The 19,376-nt window shown below is 43.4% G+C and overlaps 1 protein-coding gene across 1 annotated transcript in view; it reads right to left on the reverse strand.

The window, feature by feature from the left end:
* The window catches only part of PLA2G4A (phospholipase A2, group IVA (cytosolic, calcium-dependent)), a 62,734-nt gene that overhangs the window by 25,058 nt on the left and 18,300 nt on the right, over nt 1-19,376 (reverse strand). The window contains exons 4-8 of the mRNA XM_010179427.1: nt 15,695-15,843; nt 12,049-12,162; nt 8,883-8,920; nt 6,833-6,974; nt 251-387 (exon numbers count right to left, since the gene is read on the reverse strand). Coding sequence (XP_010177729.1) covers nt 251-387; nt 6,833-6,974; nt 8,883-8,920; nt 12,049-12,162; nt 15,695-15,843 — 580 coding nt within the window. The remainder of the gene's footprint in view (nt 1-250; nt 388-6,832; nt 6,975-8,882; nt 8,921-12,048; nt 12,163-15,694; nt 15,844-19,376) is intronic.

Raw genomic sequence — 19,376 nt, forward strand, 5'->3', positions numbered from 1 at the left:
CTAGGAAGGTCACCTGGAGACTGAGCTGCCCTCACCCTTCCAGGCCTTCGGCAACACCTCCATTAACAGACTGGCCCCACTGACCTCCTATGCTGCAAGGCAGCTGGTTCCGTACGTCTCTTCTGTACTCATTGCGTAGGCATAACATTTTCTCTGAATTATAACCTTAGAAATACGTCAACTCTCATGAAAATTCATTCTTGAACTTCCTGAAGAAAAACTGAAGACAAATGAAAGGAAAAAGCCTTACCACGTGGATCCTGAGAGACCAGCGATGTAAGTCGCGCAGTCTAAAACTCCTGATTCATAAAGTGCTTTCATGACTCCGGCAAACCCTACCATGGCACGAAATCCACCTCCTGAACCCAGGATCGCTATCACTGGTACCTGCACGGATGAGAGAAAAAGCATTATCACCACATCAATTCTGATAAAGACTTTAAAAGTACCAAATAAACAAAAAATACTAAATAAATATAACTACTCAATCAGGGCATCCTAATGACACATCTTTGAAGATCTCTTCTCTCATCTGACTAACAATCTATTTTAGAAAACAACGTAATTTCTGAAGTGGTACAAGGCAGCTCGTAGCAGGATGCCCCACAGCATCCAGCATCCATCACTGACAAAACATCCCAGCCTTGTATTAATAACTAATAAATTGATAGGTCACCATCCGGAGATCCTCACGGCAGAGAAGAAACCCATTTTTCCAAATATGTGCACAAAAGCCCTAGCAAGTCAAAAATGTGGTGGTGTGCAGTTTCTTAGTGGTGCGTATGCAAGAGAACAGCAAAACACTTTACTAAAAGCACCTTGAGACACGACTTCTAAACACTGTGTGTAACGTGGAACAGCACTGCAATCCCACCCATGAAGTCAGCCGTGCCCCTTAGGTTCTCTGGCCCCAGGTGTGATGAACAACATCTGTACAGCGTTTACTCAGTCCCCTCCGCTTCACAAAGAGCTGGATGGCAGATGTACTTTGGACTGCAGCACGGGAGGAGAGCACTGCCAAACACAGGCGAGGGAAGGCAGGAACCAGCGAGGAGCACGAGAGGTTCTGTCTGCCAAGGTGGAAATCCCACAGAGGGGCAGAGCAGACCTCCTTCCTCCTATCTGTCTTGTTCCTACAGACCATTAGCAGGCAGGAGGAGCAAACAGACGGCGTGTAATGAAGCACCTGCCATGCAGGGATATAAAGGGAAGCTCAATGTGCCCAGATCTCACGCGGGCAAGGAGGAAGATATGACTGAAGAGCACAAGGGCAGGAAGGAACCTTCATCACAGGTTACTGGAGAAGAAATGGTGCTACAAAGCGACAAGACTCTCTCTTCTATGGGACACAGGCCAACCTGCCAGCCAAGACCCATTGTTTAGGGAGCTCTGCTGCTTACCCAGATCTAGATCTGTGATGGCATGGAGAACTGGCTGACTCTCACCCGGCCTTCCCACAGCTGCTCCTCATCCACATAGGCAACAGCAATACAGGCAGGGCAGATCCTGAGCTGATGAAAGGTGCTTTGCCTCCTCTCAGAGCAAGAATGAGGGGCACAGACACCCAAGGCTGTGGCCTGTGGCTTGGTCTCTCTAGTCTGAAAGTTGAATGGCTCAAGCAGATGCTGTCAGGCTCAGGTGGTGACCTTTTTTTTTTCTCAGTGAGACTTTTGGCTCCACGACCATGAAGCCTTGCTTGATGGTGAAGATGGTCCATGGGAAAATAAAGAAACCACCTGAGCAACAGAGTGAGGAACACCTTCATGAACAGGCTTGCTAATTTAATGAGGAGAACTTTAGACTAACTTCAGTGACAGAGAATTAAGCGAGCTAAGGGTGCAAATGTTGCACATGCAGGAGGAATGCATGGGAGGAAGCTAGCAGTGAGACCTGCATATTCCTGCTCAGAAGGAAAAGTGTTCAGAGGCTTATCTCAAATGTCTCTATACTGATGCACAGAGACTGGTCATCAAGGAAGGAAAACTGGAAGTTCAAGGGCAGTTACAGGTCTCCGACATACTCAGAACACCACACTCTTGGTGGGACAGCACACAAGCACACTGCCATGGACGTGTGGAGGCTGGAAGACAGGCAGGGACAAGGAGGCCGTGCTCTACTCAAAAGCAGCTCCTTGACCACACAGAACATCAGGATGCAACCAGAGACACGTCTTGTGGGACCTTCTGGGTCATGATCAGAAAGAAAGCAACGCTGGGGCTGTTGCGGCAGTCAGATTCAGACTGCTGACCAACAGAATGAAGTGGATAAGGCTTTCTTTAAAAACCAGAAGTCGTCTCCTGATCTGGCCATGGTCCTCATGGGGGTACTTTAATCCCCTGTTGGAAGGTCAGCATTGTGCAAGCCCCCTGGGAAGTTTGCAGACAGCTTTGGTGACAATTTCCTAAAGCAAATGCTGGAGAGGCTGACTAATGCTGTACCTCACCAACAGTAAAGAACTGGGCAAATGTGGTCACCAGGAGCTGCCTGGGCTGCAGTCCTCACAAAGTGACAGAGCTCAGGATCAGACCAAGGCTGGGAAACGAGCACCAGAGTCTGGACTCTGCAATTCTCCAAGCTCTGGATTGTTCTTGAGCTTCTGGGCAGAATGCCCCCAGTTTTCCCTGCTGGCAGTAAACTGCGTGTTGGCAATAGTGAACCTTCCAGAGACAACTGGGACTCGCCGGCCTCCAGAGGTCCCTCCCAAGCAGCATTTCCACAGCTCTCATATCATACTTTTTACTCACTACGACTTACTAACAGGGCACAACATTATCACTGCACAGAATCCTCCAGTTTAGGTTTCTCACAGAAAGGTAATGCCTGATTTTCCTGATTCTTCAGGTCAAGTAGTAAAATATATATAGTGAAAGTCAAACACTATCAATATGACCCCTCCATAGCTTCCTGTCTACTGAAATAATGTATGGAAATACAAGTTCAGTTCACTCACACGGATATGTGGCACTGCTTCAGACCTTAAAATGCAACCAGTGAGCCTACAAATTGGGTGAATAAATCACGTCATGTCTCAGCATTATTAAACTGCTGACCCCAAGATGCCAAGTTACTTAGAACTCTCATTGCCTGGGGTCTGAAGAATAAGAATTTATTTGAAGAAGTCACCACTTGTAGTAAGAGTTCTAAAAAAAAATAAATGCTCAGAATTTCTTTAGAATATCTGTCATTCTCATCCACAATCCAAAATAGAGAAGATATTAAATTTAGTTATTAAATAAACTATCTAGTTACAAGACCACGGAAATTTTTAAAGTAATGCAAACACCAACTTTAATCCAAATTAAATCTTTGTGACAGAGCCAAAAGCAGTAAAAGTTACTAATGAGAAACAGAAGAGAGAGAAATGGTATTTTGGCTAGGAGTTTAAAAACATATTTTATAATAAAAGCATCTGATATGACTACACTGCATGAAAACAGCCTCAAATTTACAACTACCTTGCAAAAACTGCAGGGGAGGTAAGGAGAATTGATGTGTGTTTGTACATCTACGCAGCTACCAAGACACAGCGAAGGGAGCAAGAGCAGGCCCAGTGACAAGTGACATCACATGGAAAAGGCATCGACAGGGGTTTTATTTTATACTTCTTTCCTTCTGAAAGCCTGAAATGAAAATTCATGAAGTGTTTCAGGCTAAGCAAAGGTCCCATCTGGTGCCCAGTTCCTGAAACTTGGAAGACTTTTCCACTGTTCAGTGGTGATGGACAACAACCTCTCGGTTGTTACTAAGAATAAAAAGACTTGCATAGTGGTGCAGAAAGCCCCTATCTGATCGAACTGGTAATCAGTCAGAAATGCCACTGAAACGCAATCGAAGGCGTCAATGGACGGGATCCGTTGTAAGGAAAGGAACCACGTGGCTGCTGAGTTCAGTTTCTTTCTGCAGACTGCAGGCTCCAAGCCACGAAACTCCCCTGAGGACTGAAAACACAGAGTCACGCGGAAACGGCCACGCACAACGGCCAAGTCAGTCGAGACATTGCTCGAGGCCTGCACCCCACAAAAACTGCCTATGCTGGATGCACTGAGATTATTTGATTATCTTCTTCATAAGTGTTCAGCTTTGGTAATAGAAACCACAGGTATTTACTAGCATCAGCATTCGTCATGCACCTTCAGAGATAGCCATCTATCCAGAAAATGACAAAATCAATGTAAAGATTCAGGGTACGTCTGTTTTGTTAAGCCAACACCCCAGTAACAGAGCAGTTGCTCTGAACAGAAGAGCTCTATTACTAATCACAAACTTAATAAAGTACATTAGGCTTTGAAAGCTCTTTACAAACACTACCTAATTAGCCAATACAGACAAATCCCAACAGGATGAAGACAGTGGTTTGCAGGTGCAAGCCTGGAAAAAGTATGTGAGAACGCTTCCAGAGCATTGCTATTCAACAAAACTATTCATCAGTGAAGTGGCACGAGCACAAGGGAAAATCTGAGTTTTCCTTGGGATGCAGAGGAAGCCTTAAGGAGGATCAACAAAGAACATCCAGAGGAGTCACCAGCATCCTGCCTGCCAGTGCTTCCTGCACACTTAACCCACAGGCTCCACTCGGAGCCCTGTACTGCGGGAGGCTGTGTACACAGAGGAAGGTGGATGCATGGTCTCTCTTCATTTCCACTTGATACCAACGCAAAGTATGAAGAGCTGCAACCCCTGCTTTATTTCCAGAAATGAAATTCAACTGAAGAGCTCTAGAGCAGAGGGCAGCAGCTTAAGTAAGCTTCCCACAGTAAATAAAGCTTTTGAATTATGAAAAAATAACTGGAAAGAAGCATCTACTGCACATTTACACTCATTTATTTCAGCCAACCGATTAAGAGTTGAACTGCAGGCGCAAGTCAGGCGATGAAGGTTAGGAGTCCTTTCCTGCTTTGCAGAGGAAGGCAGAGTGCACTTCCAAGGAGGCAGGTCTGTTAAAGTCACGTTAAGACTACAAACATCCTATAAATCCTCTTGCTATCTCCCATTTGTAGCAATAAAAGTAAAAATAACAAGCTGTAAGGACAAAACTGTATTCTAATTTGAACAAAAGGGCTTTTTTCATCACTAGAAGCAGCTAAAAATTCTGACAAGTCAGCTTAAAAATATACATTTGGAATACGAAGAATGGGAGTGTCACATTACTCCAGTCCTTCCTAGGATTACTGGAATATGCAGTTTAACTGAAAAACTTTCAGTATTTGAGACAGCGGTGGATACCAAGGGAGGATGATGACAAAAAGAATATGAAACCCTACCTAGCATTTACAATAATTCATGCCCACATACACCTGCATAAAACTGGTACTTCAGGCACCGGGCATCACTCCAGTCCTAACTGGATCTTGGCAGAATATCTGCATCCTGTCTGAGAAAGATATTATTCTGCTGTAGAAGATCAGACCAGTGTCACGTACACAAATACCTACTCTGATAAGAACCGCACACATTAACATTAAAATAACTGAAACGAATATTTTTAAATCTTGAAAATGTTTCTTCATAATAGGTACAATTTGTATCTCTACAAATAAAATATGCATGGTAATTGTCCAAATCTTTCATCTTTCTCAGAAAGCTCACACGAGCACATTGTGCTATGCAAGACGGAGCTCAAAAGTACACAATGACACATTCATGGCCTGCTCAAAACTTCCTAGAAAATTAAAAATAATCATTCAGTGTTGGTTCCAGTTTCTGCAGAAGACCATCACGCTCTGCTTACACTGAAAACACACAAAAGGAATTGTTATCAGTGAATTAATCAACCCAGATTCGTTCACTGGCTCCGTTCATTGCTTAACACGACCCCCCCATACACACAGTCTTCCTGTCACAACTCTGCGAGGAGAACAGGACAGAGGACAACCAAGGAAAAAAGAGGAGGATGGAGAAGCTACTACAGAGCAAGTGGATCTGTACCAAGTGTATCCTTAATTAACTCAAAATAACGCAGTGCTTTACAAAGCCACCATCAGTAAAGTTTGGCACCCTTCCTCACTTTGGTGAGACCCAAACCACCATCAGTCCCATCTGGTACAGAGCACCAGCCAGCCAATGGAAGCTGCAGTTTCTCTTCTTTTCCAAGAAATAAACTTCATGGCCCTAAGCCTATAAAATGGGCTAAAGGAAAAGAAGAAAGGAAGGAAAGAAAATAATTTCTAAGCAGTCTCTGACACTAAACCAGCTCATTTCCTGCCTAATCCTTCAGACACAAAGGCCATGCGGCCAAGGCCATTTTAAGAGCACAGCCCAGGTACCCAGCATGCGAGGGCAGCTTCTGCCGTTGGTGCAGCAGGTATTTCACACGCCCCTTGGGCACCCTTCAGATGAACCTCAGCTCAGAGCCAGACCTTAACAAAGCGTGGAATTCAGAGTCAGAGCAAGAGAGAAAGCACGGATCTGTCTCCTTTTCCCAGCTGTAACCTCGGCACAGCCTGCTGAGGATTAAAGCAATGAAGAACCACACAAAGTTACAGCAGTTTGTTTAAGGTGCCAGTGCAAACGAAGAGCTGTGATTTCTATCCTACAATGGCATTCATGCAGTCTTGTCCTTTTGCACATAATTGACATATCTTATTTAAGTGAAGCTTCATTTTGGCACAGGATTTTGTCTCCTTGAACTTTAATCTATACATTTAGAGCACGAGGAGAATTATTATCCATTCCAAACATTGTATGCACATAAGAGAAAAAAGAATCCTTTTTGTTTCTGCCACGTGTCTTTACATTGACCTCTTCTACCTCACATGTCTCATTCATTCCTCTGAGAGACAAACGCAGGACTCCGAAGGCAATACTAATCTCCATGTGAGCTCTCCAAACTTACATCACGGGATGTGGTCAAGTTCTTGCTGCTCTCCTCTCCTAAAAATGATTTCATACTCTGCATGATATTTTCTTTTCTCTGTTGCCGAAATTTCTTCTCCTCATCGCACAGAGCCATGCTGAACCGGAGATCAGTTGAAGAGCTGTTTGGCAAAACAGACAGGCTTTAACAAAAGGCGTAATTCAAAACAGAACTGAAGATAACACCTAGGGAAATGAATGGAAGTAAAAGTAAATTCCTCATTAAATTACACAAGATGAAGTGAAATCGTGACAAGTCACGTGACACCGTTGTGTCAGCTGACTTCATGGAGTGACAGACACAAAGAACAACGGTGTGCTGCATCTTTAAGACACGCATTCGGTACAGAAACCTCATCGTTCACACACTAGTGAAAACCGAACACAAAATGTGCAGCTCCTCGTGGTGTATTATGTGCTATTCAAACAAAAAATAATTAAATTATAGCAAGTGAGTTCACCACTAAGGTACAATTATAAATTAACAGTCTGTAAGTTTGAATTCTCTGCTTGTCTGCTGAAAAAAGAACGGCAGTGAAAGGTTTCCATACATTCCTACTAACATGTGCTCTTCTTAAGTTAGAGGTTCATGCTGATGGAAAAGAGGGTAATTCTTACTCTGAATCCATTCACACCTACAATCCAAAACTGTATGGATCTCAGTACAACTTGCACTGGCTGGCCACAGGAAAAAAGCCTTTTTCTCTGCCTTTTTCCCCACAGTGTGTGATCAAAAACGTGCACAGGGCTGCATAAAGACCTCAATACTGCTTAAATGGAAGCTAACACTTCAGCCCTTACTTCTCAATGCAGGTTATCAAGGCAGGATTTGAACCGTCCCTTCATCTGGACTAATTAACTCACTGGGCCTGTGCATCATTCCCAGGATGTGAAGCACAGCCCCTCCCGGCAGCACCGCCCTGAGCAGACAGCAGCCAGGACCAGCGCACAAACCTGTCCTGGGAGCTTCCTCATTGCAGTTACAAATATGAGTTTAAAATGTCTGTGGATACTCTGACATGTTAGGTACAAGGCAGCATTTTCAAGAGTCCTTTATGAAAAATAAGGAGTTTAGGAGCGATCTCAAAGACCACCCACTTATGCATCCCTCCTCATACCAAACACTGAGCAGAGATTATCCCTGGGGGAACATCCCTGGCACCACATTTACAGTTACAGACAAAAAGAGACTCTTTAAATGCCTTGTCCTTGGTCATTCATCTTCAGACTTAAAAGACGCTTTTCTGATTATTGCTCAAGGTGATTTTTGGTCTTAAAAAGACTCTTTAAATGCCTTGTCCTCGGTCATTCATTTTCAGACTTAAAAGACGCTTTTCTGATTATTGCTCAAGGTGATTTTTGGTCTTTCACCTAGAAAAAAAGAAAAAAGGAAAAAGGAAAAAAAAGGGAAAAGGAGGAAAGAAGGGAAAAGGAGGATAAGAAGAGAAAAAGGAGGATAAGAAGGGAAAAGGAGGAAAAGCTTTGAGTTCAGCACTGCATGGTATTAATACTCAAATACCTGTCAGGGGAACCTTGTAATGAGTACCCCTACATGCTGAAAGTTAACATCAGACGTAAAGCTACGGCACTGCATGGTATTAATACTCAAATCCATGTCAGGGGAACCTTGTAATGAGTACCCCTATATGCTGAAAGTTAACATCAGACGTAAAGCTACCACAGAAGGCAAAATAATGAGGATCAGAGCTGAACTTGATATCTACGAGTTTATTAGAGAAAAACCCCCTGAAAAGGAAAGCACTTAACATAAACCAGGAGGAGAAATTAATCTGTGATGGCTTTGTTCCTGCAAACACCTGAAGTGGGCACACCTACTAGTGCAGGTAACGGTGTTTAAGTCAATGATAGAATTAGTGTGAAAATAACCCTCAACTTTAATTTCTGTGTTTAAACAAAGAATTTTTGCACTCTGTCTGACATATTTTCAAGAAAATTCTAATGGAGTGAAATAACAAATACCTCTGCTGTGAATACATTTTCTGCCTTTTTTAAAAACGCAAGACACTCACCACACTTCAAGAGACAGCTCCAAAGTCATTTCTGTGACCTAAACAAGAAATATTTAAATACGGTTACACGGCTTACAGAGGTAATGAAACACAAACACACTTGGAACATTAACTGTTACTGCGAGAATTTTTCCTTAAATAACTTTTTTTTAAAAATGGAGGACATTCCTGAAATAGAAGAACAAGTTTCTTTTCCAAGGACTTTTTTTAGAAGCACACTGTGATTTCAAAATACACCATTAGCACTGAATGCAGTAGAAGATGCTGCGAGGTGCTGCTGACTTTCTTTCCTCAGATCCCATTGTCTTGGGTTCTTCCACTGCCAATCCCTCTGGCAGTGCCATTCATCTCTGGCCTGAAGGGATCCAGTTGTCTTCACACACTCACAAACCTCTGTTTCTGCCACTGCTTCCCAAACTCCACACTCACCTGGTGCCTGAGACAGCAGCTCGTCAGGGAACGACTGCTCTGTGTTCCACGTGAGCCACCAACTGTCTTTACACACTTCAGTAACTTAAATTATCAACCAGGAAGAGTGATTGCTTACAAGTTTCTGATATATGCAAATAAGTCAATAAATATCACAACATAATCATTTCATTTGCAGACCACATAAAAGTACCTGACCAGTAAGCTATGGGTTGTCTCCTCTACCTCTTTCAAAGAGCACTTAAAGAGGTTCCCTGCAGGTCAAAGGTTAAAAAATGATGCTTAAAGCACCAATTGCCAAAATTAAAGAGCAGGGGGTTGCTAGAACTCAGAACAAACAGGCTCTTTCATCTGCCCAAGCTCTCTCATAGGTGAAGGCCACTGACACACTGCTCCAGCCTTGTAGATGTGTAATGGAGTCACATACAGTGTCTTGTCTCACCCTGCCTCTAGCTATAAATGACTTCTCCCCCTCATTCATGGTGTGTGATCCCTAGGAACGGAGCTAAAGCACCTCAGACTGCACATCTGCTTGATGCTTACACAGAGTAGTTAAGGACATGGCAGGGTAAAGCTGGCTCTTGCCTCCTGCATCCCACGTACCAGCTAAAACCTGGCACTCCTCTCCTGCCCAAAATGGGAACTGTGAATGAGGTGGTGTGATAACACGGTGGATGGAGAAGAAAAGGCAAAGAGATAAGAAAGGAAAGCCATGAAGAAACAGGGTGAAGAGTCATTTACGAAAATACTTCAAAGACAGAGCAGTAATTATGTTATTCCAGCACCTGATATTACTAATTTAGAAAGCACTTCAGACACCATGCGGTGATCCAATGGTTGAAGAAAATGTATGCACGCAGTATTAACTAAACCCCTGAAGTGAAGCATTCCAACAGGGAAATAGCATGGCCTTTTCTAAACCTTCTACCGATTGCCAGAGAGAGCTCAGGAACACATGCTGTGTATACAAACTGTCTACCTTGGGCTTAACCTGACTTCACGTTCCCTTACCATTTGCTTACGAATTTCAGAATGTATTTGGCTTTTTTCACTTATTTTTTCCCCTATGTAATCTACCAAGCTTTGCTGAGTGCTGATGAGGAGCTGAAGCACACCTGTAATGTGGCGAGGCCTTGTATTCCTGGCGTGAGCTTTGTAAACTCTCTTCTCATAACTTATTCATCAGCTCTCAGAACCTCACCTCGTGCCTGGCAGAACGAGGCACCTGCAGTCAGCCCACACTCCAGACGCCCAAGTTACTGAAGTACTTAGTGAAATAAATATGCAGAAACTTCAAAAAATGCAGTAACTTGAAAAAAAAAGAGGGTATCGAAATTCCAACTGCCCTAAGGCTACACCAAATTAAATGCTCAATCTTACATATGAAACTCTCCGATTTCCAATAAATAGGCCTTAGCCAGTCATTTGCTGTAACCACACTTTTAAAGTTATACCACATGGAAAACAGCAGGGCAGTCAGAAATCAAAGCCTCTGACCATACAACAAACCACAGCCCAAACCAGAAGTGCAGGCAGTACTTACACATACAGCACATGCACACAAGACATATAAAGATAAAGATAACCAGACGTGATGGATGTAACTGCAAGAACTGGATTATGTGCAGGATGGCTTCTGACACATTACTGTAATAAAAGGTGGTCTTTTAGTACGTGCAGAACAAACGCGATTACACACAGGTTTAACAACCATTTCCAGGAGTGACAGAGTTACAGATCCCCATTAAACTGACTCTCGCTTTGTATATGTGAGAAAAGAGAATAATCCAACTGGGACTTGCCTTTTTTATTAAGAGTGTTCACATTAATGCATTACTGCACGTTAACTAGGGCCTTGTTGCAACAAGCCTTAATCGAAAGCGAAATGTATAATAATAAAAGAATTTCTATTAGCATTCTGGAAGCCACAGGCATCTGTAGCAGAGGTAATACAATGACCAGCAAAATCTGCGAAACCTCTCGTGCCAGCAGAGCCCACTGAACTAAACTGAACCAAGTGGTGCAGAAACTGGTTTGGCAAGCGAAAGTTTGGAAGCGGACTTCTAAAGAGGATTCTCTCAGAAGGGACCCTAAGTGGCACTGCTGAATTCTGCTCTCCACAGGACTGTATGAAGACAACTACAGTGCCCTCAGGCCAGCAGTGTTTAACCATGGACAGCAGGGAATGTTTAGAAAACAAGGTCTGAGGAGAACAACCCTCACCTGAGATACCCCCCCACATACTCATCTATTTCCTGACTGAAAAGCTGCCATCCTCCTCCCCACAATGATATATTCTAATCCCTTCTTGAATTAAAAACTTAGCTGTGTATTAAGAAATCACATACACACGTAGTACTGAGGTAGACTGATGGGATCAGAAATAGTCTTGGATTACCCTTCATCTAGGAACAGGTACTTCTGAGGCGTACCAAGAACAGGCCAAATGTTTCTCTTATGCTTCAACAAAGTGACTGAGGGACATTGGGCTCTGTGAGTGTCCCCAGGACACATCACTTAGCCCTTATAACCACCATCCTCTATCAATTTGTGAAGAAACTTTATTTAAGCGGAATGTGGCACAGATAAAATTCTGACACCTGACAGAGGACTGGAACGTGGTACGCCCTGGTCTACACAGCACGTCAGGTCTCTAAGTTCAAGTGTTTCTTTAAGAACTGTCCATAATGTTCAAAGCTGGACCAACACAGGCAAAGCTAGGAATGTTGCAACTTACATTGTTGAAAGTTAACTGCACCTCCTTCTTCTCTCCCAGTTTCAGAGAAGATATAGGAAATGTAGATGTGCCAAGGGTTTCATCCATAACGTAGTTGGCATCCATCAAGGTAACCTAGAAAAGACATAGGCGTATTCAACTCTACTTTGTTAAATTCCTTTTTAATTCCATACAGCCTATGCCTAAAGTGAAAAAAAGAAAGAAATTATATGGGAAAGGAATGAGCCTAACCCAACCCAGCAAACACCCAGTGCCAACAGCGTGTTCCTTTAAAACAGGCTAAGTTCATGCATAGTGTAGGTGGCCCCTTCAAGGCATTCAACTGCGTAAGTACAACAGTATAATTTACAAAGTGTTTTTCATCTGAGCACCTTTGTCTCACCATCTTTTTAAGGAGACATCATAACTTCAAATTATACATTAAAATATAAAATTACTTCAAATTTCCAGTTGGTTAAACGTTTCTGTGGTGAAACTAGTACAGTTTTAAATGTGATACACCAAAACAAAATCCAGTGGAAAGAGAATCCATACAATGTGGCCTTGCAGCTACAGACCAAGACTTTATAGCAATGACTTGGCAAAATGTGCGGCATTCCAAACTACACAAAGCTCTTCTCTGCATCCAGCCAGATCTTCAAGTCTCTTCTCATATTCTCCATGTCGGAGCATATACCTTTTCCAAATGTGACACTGTCCAAAGATGTACGTGGATATTGCACAACGCTGTTCAACGCTTTTGCTCTATTCCAGGTGGGTCTACACCCAGCAGTCTTTTCTTCTCAGTGGCGCCCTTCCAAGTTCTCAAGTAAGATGTTCAAAAAGAATTCCACATTACCATTTACATGGTTTCTATTAAATAAGTTCTCCAAACTCATTTGGCTTACGACTTTTTTTTCCACGTCGTGAAAATGCATCTTCTAAAATATCGTGCGCTTGCGGCGTGGACCGTGGACCGCATAAAACAAATGGAATCAAGACACAACCACTTGAATTACTACTTGCTACATCTGTGTTCAGTCTCTTCTCAGCTCTAAAGAATTCTTCTTCATCCTGTGCCACAAGCCACCCTTTGAAGTCATGAACTGTACTTCAGGACAGAACTCATCATTTTAATGGCATCTGCGTTCTTCTGTTTCCTTGCAGAACTTTATGCCCACTGCTGCAATCTCTGAGGGCTGTCTTTTGAAACCAGTAACAATAGCAAAAACTTCTTAATGGCATTTTGGAGAGCTTCTTAAACTGCAGAGGGAAAACTGCAGTTGGGATAAAGACTTAGATGAAAATAATCTGAAGAGTCAAAAGCAAAGTGGAGTCTGCGTGAGTCTGGGAACTCGCAGTGAGGTTTTGGGAGGAGAGGTGGCTTCACAGATTCGAATTCCGACACCGCTCCATGCAGAATCCCAAGGCTCTGCCGGGCGCTGTGTGTGTGCACCACAATGGCAGAGCACAAACACCAGTCTGAACCTCAAGACTACACCTCTCCTGCTGAAGAGATATATGGGTATATGTGTATGTAAATATTCCTATCAACCAGGGCCACCACTAACCATTGCTACATGGCATCACTCTTAGCAGGCAATTTTCATGGAATTCCATAGCATCTGTCTCAGAACACGGCATCAGCCTTTGCTTACTGTAAAGATACTTTTCCAAATCCTACTTAAAATCAACCTTGTGTTCTGTTACAGGAGACAGAGACTTGCAGAACCTGGCAGTATGGTATGGCCTGACTGTATCTACAGCATGCCAGCTTATAAAATCCTGAACTTTATAATGACTGCATAAAACTACACTGAAAACTGAGAAACACCTTATAAAATGTTAGCCAAATTAGAAAACTGGGGTCTCTGGGGTTCCTCACCCTGGTGGAAAACGAGCTAGTCACATTATTACTGCAGAAGGAAGAGAATGACCCCGGCCTCCACAAGATAAAAACATCTGAAACTAGAAATTACTGGCTTGTCAGCATCTCAACTTCTTCACATCAGAATGCATAAAACGACAGAGCATAAGAGGTGGGGGTGGTACTGTTCTCAAGAAGGCAGCAGGGAAGCTATTGGCCACTGTTGTTCGTGACTTTAATAATTCATCCTTTAAAAATCCTTGAACGAAATTCTGTACTCAACAAATTCATACATTGCTGGGGAAGCTGCCGAGGTGTGACAACAAGCAGAACCTGACCCAGTCTTTACACAATGCCAATAAAACCAAGGAAATGTATTTTAACTATTTGCTATTCCTCAGTTTACCATTCCGCTCATGTTTGGAAGAACATGAGAGCTACTACAGATCAAATCACTTATCTAGCCAGCTGGAGCTCCTGCAGATCTTCCAAAAAAGCACAGGATCTGCAAAGAGACAGGTAAAACTCTCTGTCGCAGGACTTGTATCAGAATCCACAAAGGCTTTTATCAGACAAAATTGAAACCATTTTTATTTCCCATACTGCAACAAAGGCAGGTCAGTGAACCCGAGTTCTTCTCTTCTTCCTATTTGCACAAATGCTTTCTCACAAAGAAGCCAGAATCCATTCCTCTTTCTAATTCCTGATATCCATTTGCCTGACTTGCTATTAGAGGCCAAGAACTAAGTTACACATTTCAAACTTCTCTCAAGTTTCACGTGGCTGGTTTGCACGTCCACGACCAAAACATTTAAGCAGCAGCAGCTCAGGTGACCATGGCAGCTGACCACCAAGTGGAAGCTATTCTGGGTAACCTGCTTCCTGCAAAGCTGCAGTGAAGTTGGTGTGAATTCCCCAGTGTCCAGGACAGTTCTTCATGCTCCACTGAGCTCATCATGGGATTCCTCCTCCCCAAACTGTAGAACCTGTCCCTTTTCCCCAGGAACACAGGGAGCCTTGTAGGAAGCCCCGTTCAATTTTCAGTTCTCAATCAGTTCATCCCCAAGAGATTTTGGTTACTAGCTCAAAGAAAAGCTTCACAGCCTTTAGCATCTCTTCCAGTTGGCCAAGTTGGACTGAAACTCCGTAAGCTTGGGTCAGAAGACTTCAGGTGGCAGGGCCATCCCCTTCAAAGACCCAGGCTAACAAAGACAGATAACCTTAAGCACTTGCCATGCCCACTTACACAGTAGTTACGCTTAACACTCACCTTTTGTCCACAACCTGGAAATGCTTAAGGCACTGAGATGTAATGGTGGTTTAGTCAACAAGCCTGCACATACTGGGTGGGCTACTCCACCCTTGGCTCCAGGCGTAGAAGAGAAAGCAGAACCATGCTTCTGCTTTCTGTCTCCTCAGGGAGGAGAAACGAATGGGCAGAGACTTGACTTTGCCCCCAGCTATTCACTGTCCATAATTATTGAATCAGTGTAGGAAGCAGGGAGAACATAATCTATGGCTGATGTGAAGAACAGTAAGATACCAGCCCTCAGGAGCAGCCCAAGAGACACCTCAGGTATCTCTCACAATGCCTCTCAAAGCTACTCCTTGAATAACACAATTTATACAATAGGTCTTGCTTAGCACCATGCCTAAAGGCAAAAACCAGCCTTTAGTGTTTAAAACAAGCTGTAATCTTGAGACAGCAGATGCCACACATGTACAAGCTACTGTTCTTTCAGTCTTCCAGACACTGCACAACCTCCACGTTCACAGGTGCAGCTCAGCAGTGTGATTTACCTCCAGAACATTCTCTTGGTTGGGGTCCAAAATGAACTCAAATGTCTCATTCCACACGGGATTCACATCGTTATTGAAATGATTTGTTCTCTTCCTGCAGTCAGGGGCGGATGGGATGAAGAGCTCCACATAGGGATCTGGAGTGTCAACTACAGAGAAAAAGCAACGTTCATGTTAGCTAAAACTCAAGTTTGGGTTGTAATAATCAACACAATTATGCGGACCACGTATCACCTCATGGTCTACAACGGGAAATTATTCAACAGTATAAATTATACGAATGACAGAATGCTATTAACAATCTCCCAAAAAGAAACAGACACTACGCTTTTAAGACAGGAGGAGAAAAGCCTTGAACACACAGAATGGCACAGGGACAGATTCAAGTTTATTGGAAATAGATACACTTCTACCAGGCAGTGGTAATTATTTTTAAAAGCTCTCACCCCTTCCTCTCTTTCTGGCCTTTAACTACATTGGCTTCTGTCACGGAAGTATTTCACAAAACCAGTCCAGTTAATAACAAAACCAAGCAGCTTGGCATCCAGTTTTGGATCCTCTTTGCTGGTTTGACAAGTGGGAGGGAAGCATAGGCAGAGCTGTTCAAATCTGACACCACCAGAGCTTTGTGGAGGTCATCACGGAATCGAGCTTTTATTTACACAGTAGGTTTGAACAATGACTGCACAGAACACGAACTGAAAACACAGAAATACAGGCCAACTGAAGCCAGTCAGAGGTACCAGTGGCAGAACAATACAGGCTGACAAAACTCATCTGATGTGTCTAATAACAGCCATTCCTGAGAGCAAAGAATGCACTGTTGGCAGCCCTACAACTCCTACCTCTCCAACCATGTAAAATATGTAACTTTTCTTCTGCCCAATGAGAATTTTACATTTTTCTGTCAAACTGGGTCAAGGCCGATGTAGTCCTTTACAGTATTTCTCTGAGCCATCGCTCAGATGCTTCACAGAAGAGTATGGCAAGTTACTTATGTGGTTTTGGGGACCATGAAAAGCCACCTGCTCTGCTGTGGTAAAACACGCACATCTTCCCAGCATCCTCTCTTCAAAGCTTGTCCTCTGCTTTAGTGAAACATCTTCAAGCAAATATGACACCCACCACAAACAACAATCCCTTTCTTAAAGGCCTCCTTTTGAAAGAGATTAAAGCCCATTAGTAGGTAAAGCAGGTTTGAACATTCCCCCTTGTACACACTTTCAAGCCTAAAGATAATTTTCTCAATAAAGTCAAATTATTTAAGAGCCTCTTGAATTTCAATAAAAGTTTACAAGTGGGATTGCTGAGGCCCAGAACCACAAGGCCATTTCAGCTGGGAGAAGGAGGATAAGAGCAAAATAAAATGTCTGATACTTACAAACGGGAATCAATCCTCTCTAGGGGAAGAAACCAACCAAACAACCCAAAAAAGGCTTTTTAAAACTCGGAAGGTTCTGTACGTGTTCTAGGGCAGAACAGAATTGGCCTCCTGGCAACTCTAGTGGGGAGCATCAGCCAGATCTAACACACCTTCTGATGCCATTGCCAAACACACAAGATACTGAACTTACCCACAAAGTATTTCAAGTCTCTGGAGATGCAGAATAATACAAAACGGTTATGCTCCAAATTAAGTTTTCCGCTAGCGAGGGAATCTTTATGGACAGCGAACAAACCTGCTCCTACAGTCAGGGTCCCTCCATTACGATTTTGTTTACAAACAGACCTTGAGATTCAAAGATTTCACTGTGTGAGACTTTTCTCCAGCTGCTGCAACGCTCCCCAGGACGTCCCTGGCAGTTTTACACTGTGCTCCGTATCTGTGGGGCTTAGCTAACTGCTGTGCTTTGGCAGGTCACACTGCTACCTGCACAATTAACTAGCAGCTATTTAAAGTTGGGGATCAGCGTGAAAAGCCTTTAAATAGCAATCTTTATTAGCTCCTAAGAATTTATGTCTGGTCTTGTCTCTTATTGAAGTCAGGGGAGCAGGGGGAACAGCCCCCGGGTGTTTTTTACATCTGTTTTTCCCACTGGCAGATGTAACTAATTGCCAGCTTTTACTGAATGCATTAACGTCCTTGAATTACCACACGAAACTGTGCCAGAATGAAGGGAATCAAGGCCCCTTGAAACTAAACAGCAAACTATCTACCAAAACCAGCAGTGCCCAGATCTCATCGGCCCATCGAGCACTCCCTTGGCAAGAGACACCACAGACTCGCTCTGCCAAGACACTGAACTTGGCCACAAAAGCTTAGTTTTTACCCAAACTACGGGTGCTGAACGCTGTTTTGAGTCAAATGTCAATGCTTCCCTTTCCATTCAGTTTATTACGTGGTTGTGTGATCAGCTCTAAGTTACAAAACTCTTTTTTTTGTCTTCTAAACACCAACAGCAAACAGTTCCCTATCTGCGGTCAAACTCCCCAAGCGTGTGGAAACCCCGCACCGCCGCGCAGCCGGCATCCAGCTGCCACTGCTAACTTCCTATCAGACAGACCACGGAGAAGTGTTGAGACAGAAACCAAACCCAAGGCACAGAACAGCTAAACTTAGAAAAATCAGTCTTCGTAGCTCGGTAGTGCCAAGCTGCCCCCTCACTCCCTGCCTTTCTCATCTCTTTTAACCTGAGGCAGAAAGTTAGTCACCTGCCCTTTCATGTTTGAAAGTTTATTCTGTGCTATTTCCAATTACAAAGATGAAAATCTATTCTTTTATAACTTCCTTCTTAGATGAAAAGGAAAAATACTGGAAGTCTCTGTGATCTGATTAAGATACTGCCATAAGCTATATTAATCAAAACCTTTCTCCTTATTATGGGTTGGAGACCAAAAACCAGCTACCAGACACCCGGCAAGTAACACAGAAGTACTCAATTAATGTACTTAAAAACATTAAAGTCAGCACATGCAGGTAGATAAACAGAGTGTGTGTCCTTTTACATGGAGGCATTTATTCCTGTTTGTGTTTTTCGAGTTGATTTGACAGGTAAGTTTTCAAAAACGCTAATCTGAAAGTGTAAGTGCAAAGTAGCTTGACTACTGCCATTACCTGTATTTTGACTTTAAAAAGAAACATCTTTATGAAACGGTTTATGGGTCAAAAGCCGCTTTGCAAGCGTAACCACTACAGGATAGTTAAGCCCATCTATGGAGAGACAGCATTGTTGTGGAATTATTCTTTTATTTCAGCAGCCTACTTGAAATATCGACCATAGACTTTGCAAGAGAAGCAACACATAAGAATTACTCCCTCTTCCTGAGGACACTTCAGCACAGAACAGTTTCCATCCAGCTCAGCTAGGCCCCAGGCTGTTCTGTGTGCAAGGATTCCCACACAACTGGTGGGCTCCGATCTGCAGCGCATCTCAGCTTTTCAACGCAGGCGAAGTCTGGGAGGTTTGCAAATGGGAACGGGGAAGGTTTGCCCAAAGGGACACACGCACTAGGGTAAGACAGCGACTGTATGGAGCGATGCTGTACTCCTCTCTTCGTGGCACTCTGTGCCTGTTTACAGTAAGAGCCTCGAGGTCTGCGTGCAGCTACAACGTCACACTCCTCCCAGCACAAAGGGCTTTGAGCAGAACGCACAGGGGGACCAGACTCCATCAGTGTTTCTCGGGAACAAACAAGTATGACCCGACAATGCAGCACAAGTGCACCTAAAACCCCACCTGTA

The sequence above is a fragment of the Mesitornis unicolor genome, unplaced genomic scaffold (assembly GCF_000695765.1).
Source record: "Mesitornis unicolor isolate BGI_N332 unplaced genomic scaffold, ASM69576v1 scaffold2752, whole genome shotgun sequence".
In the NCBI taxonomy this organism is placed as follows: domain Eukaryota; kingdom Metazoa; phylum Chordata; class Aves; order Mesitornithiformes; family Mesitornithidae; genus Mesitornis; species Mesitornis unicolor.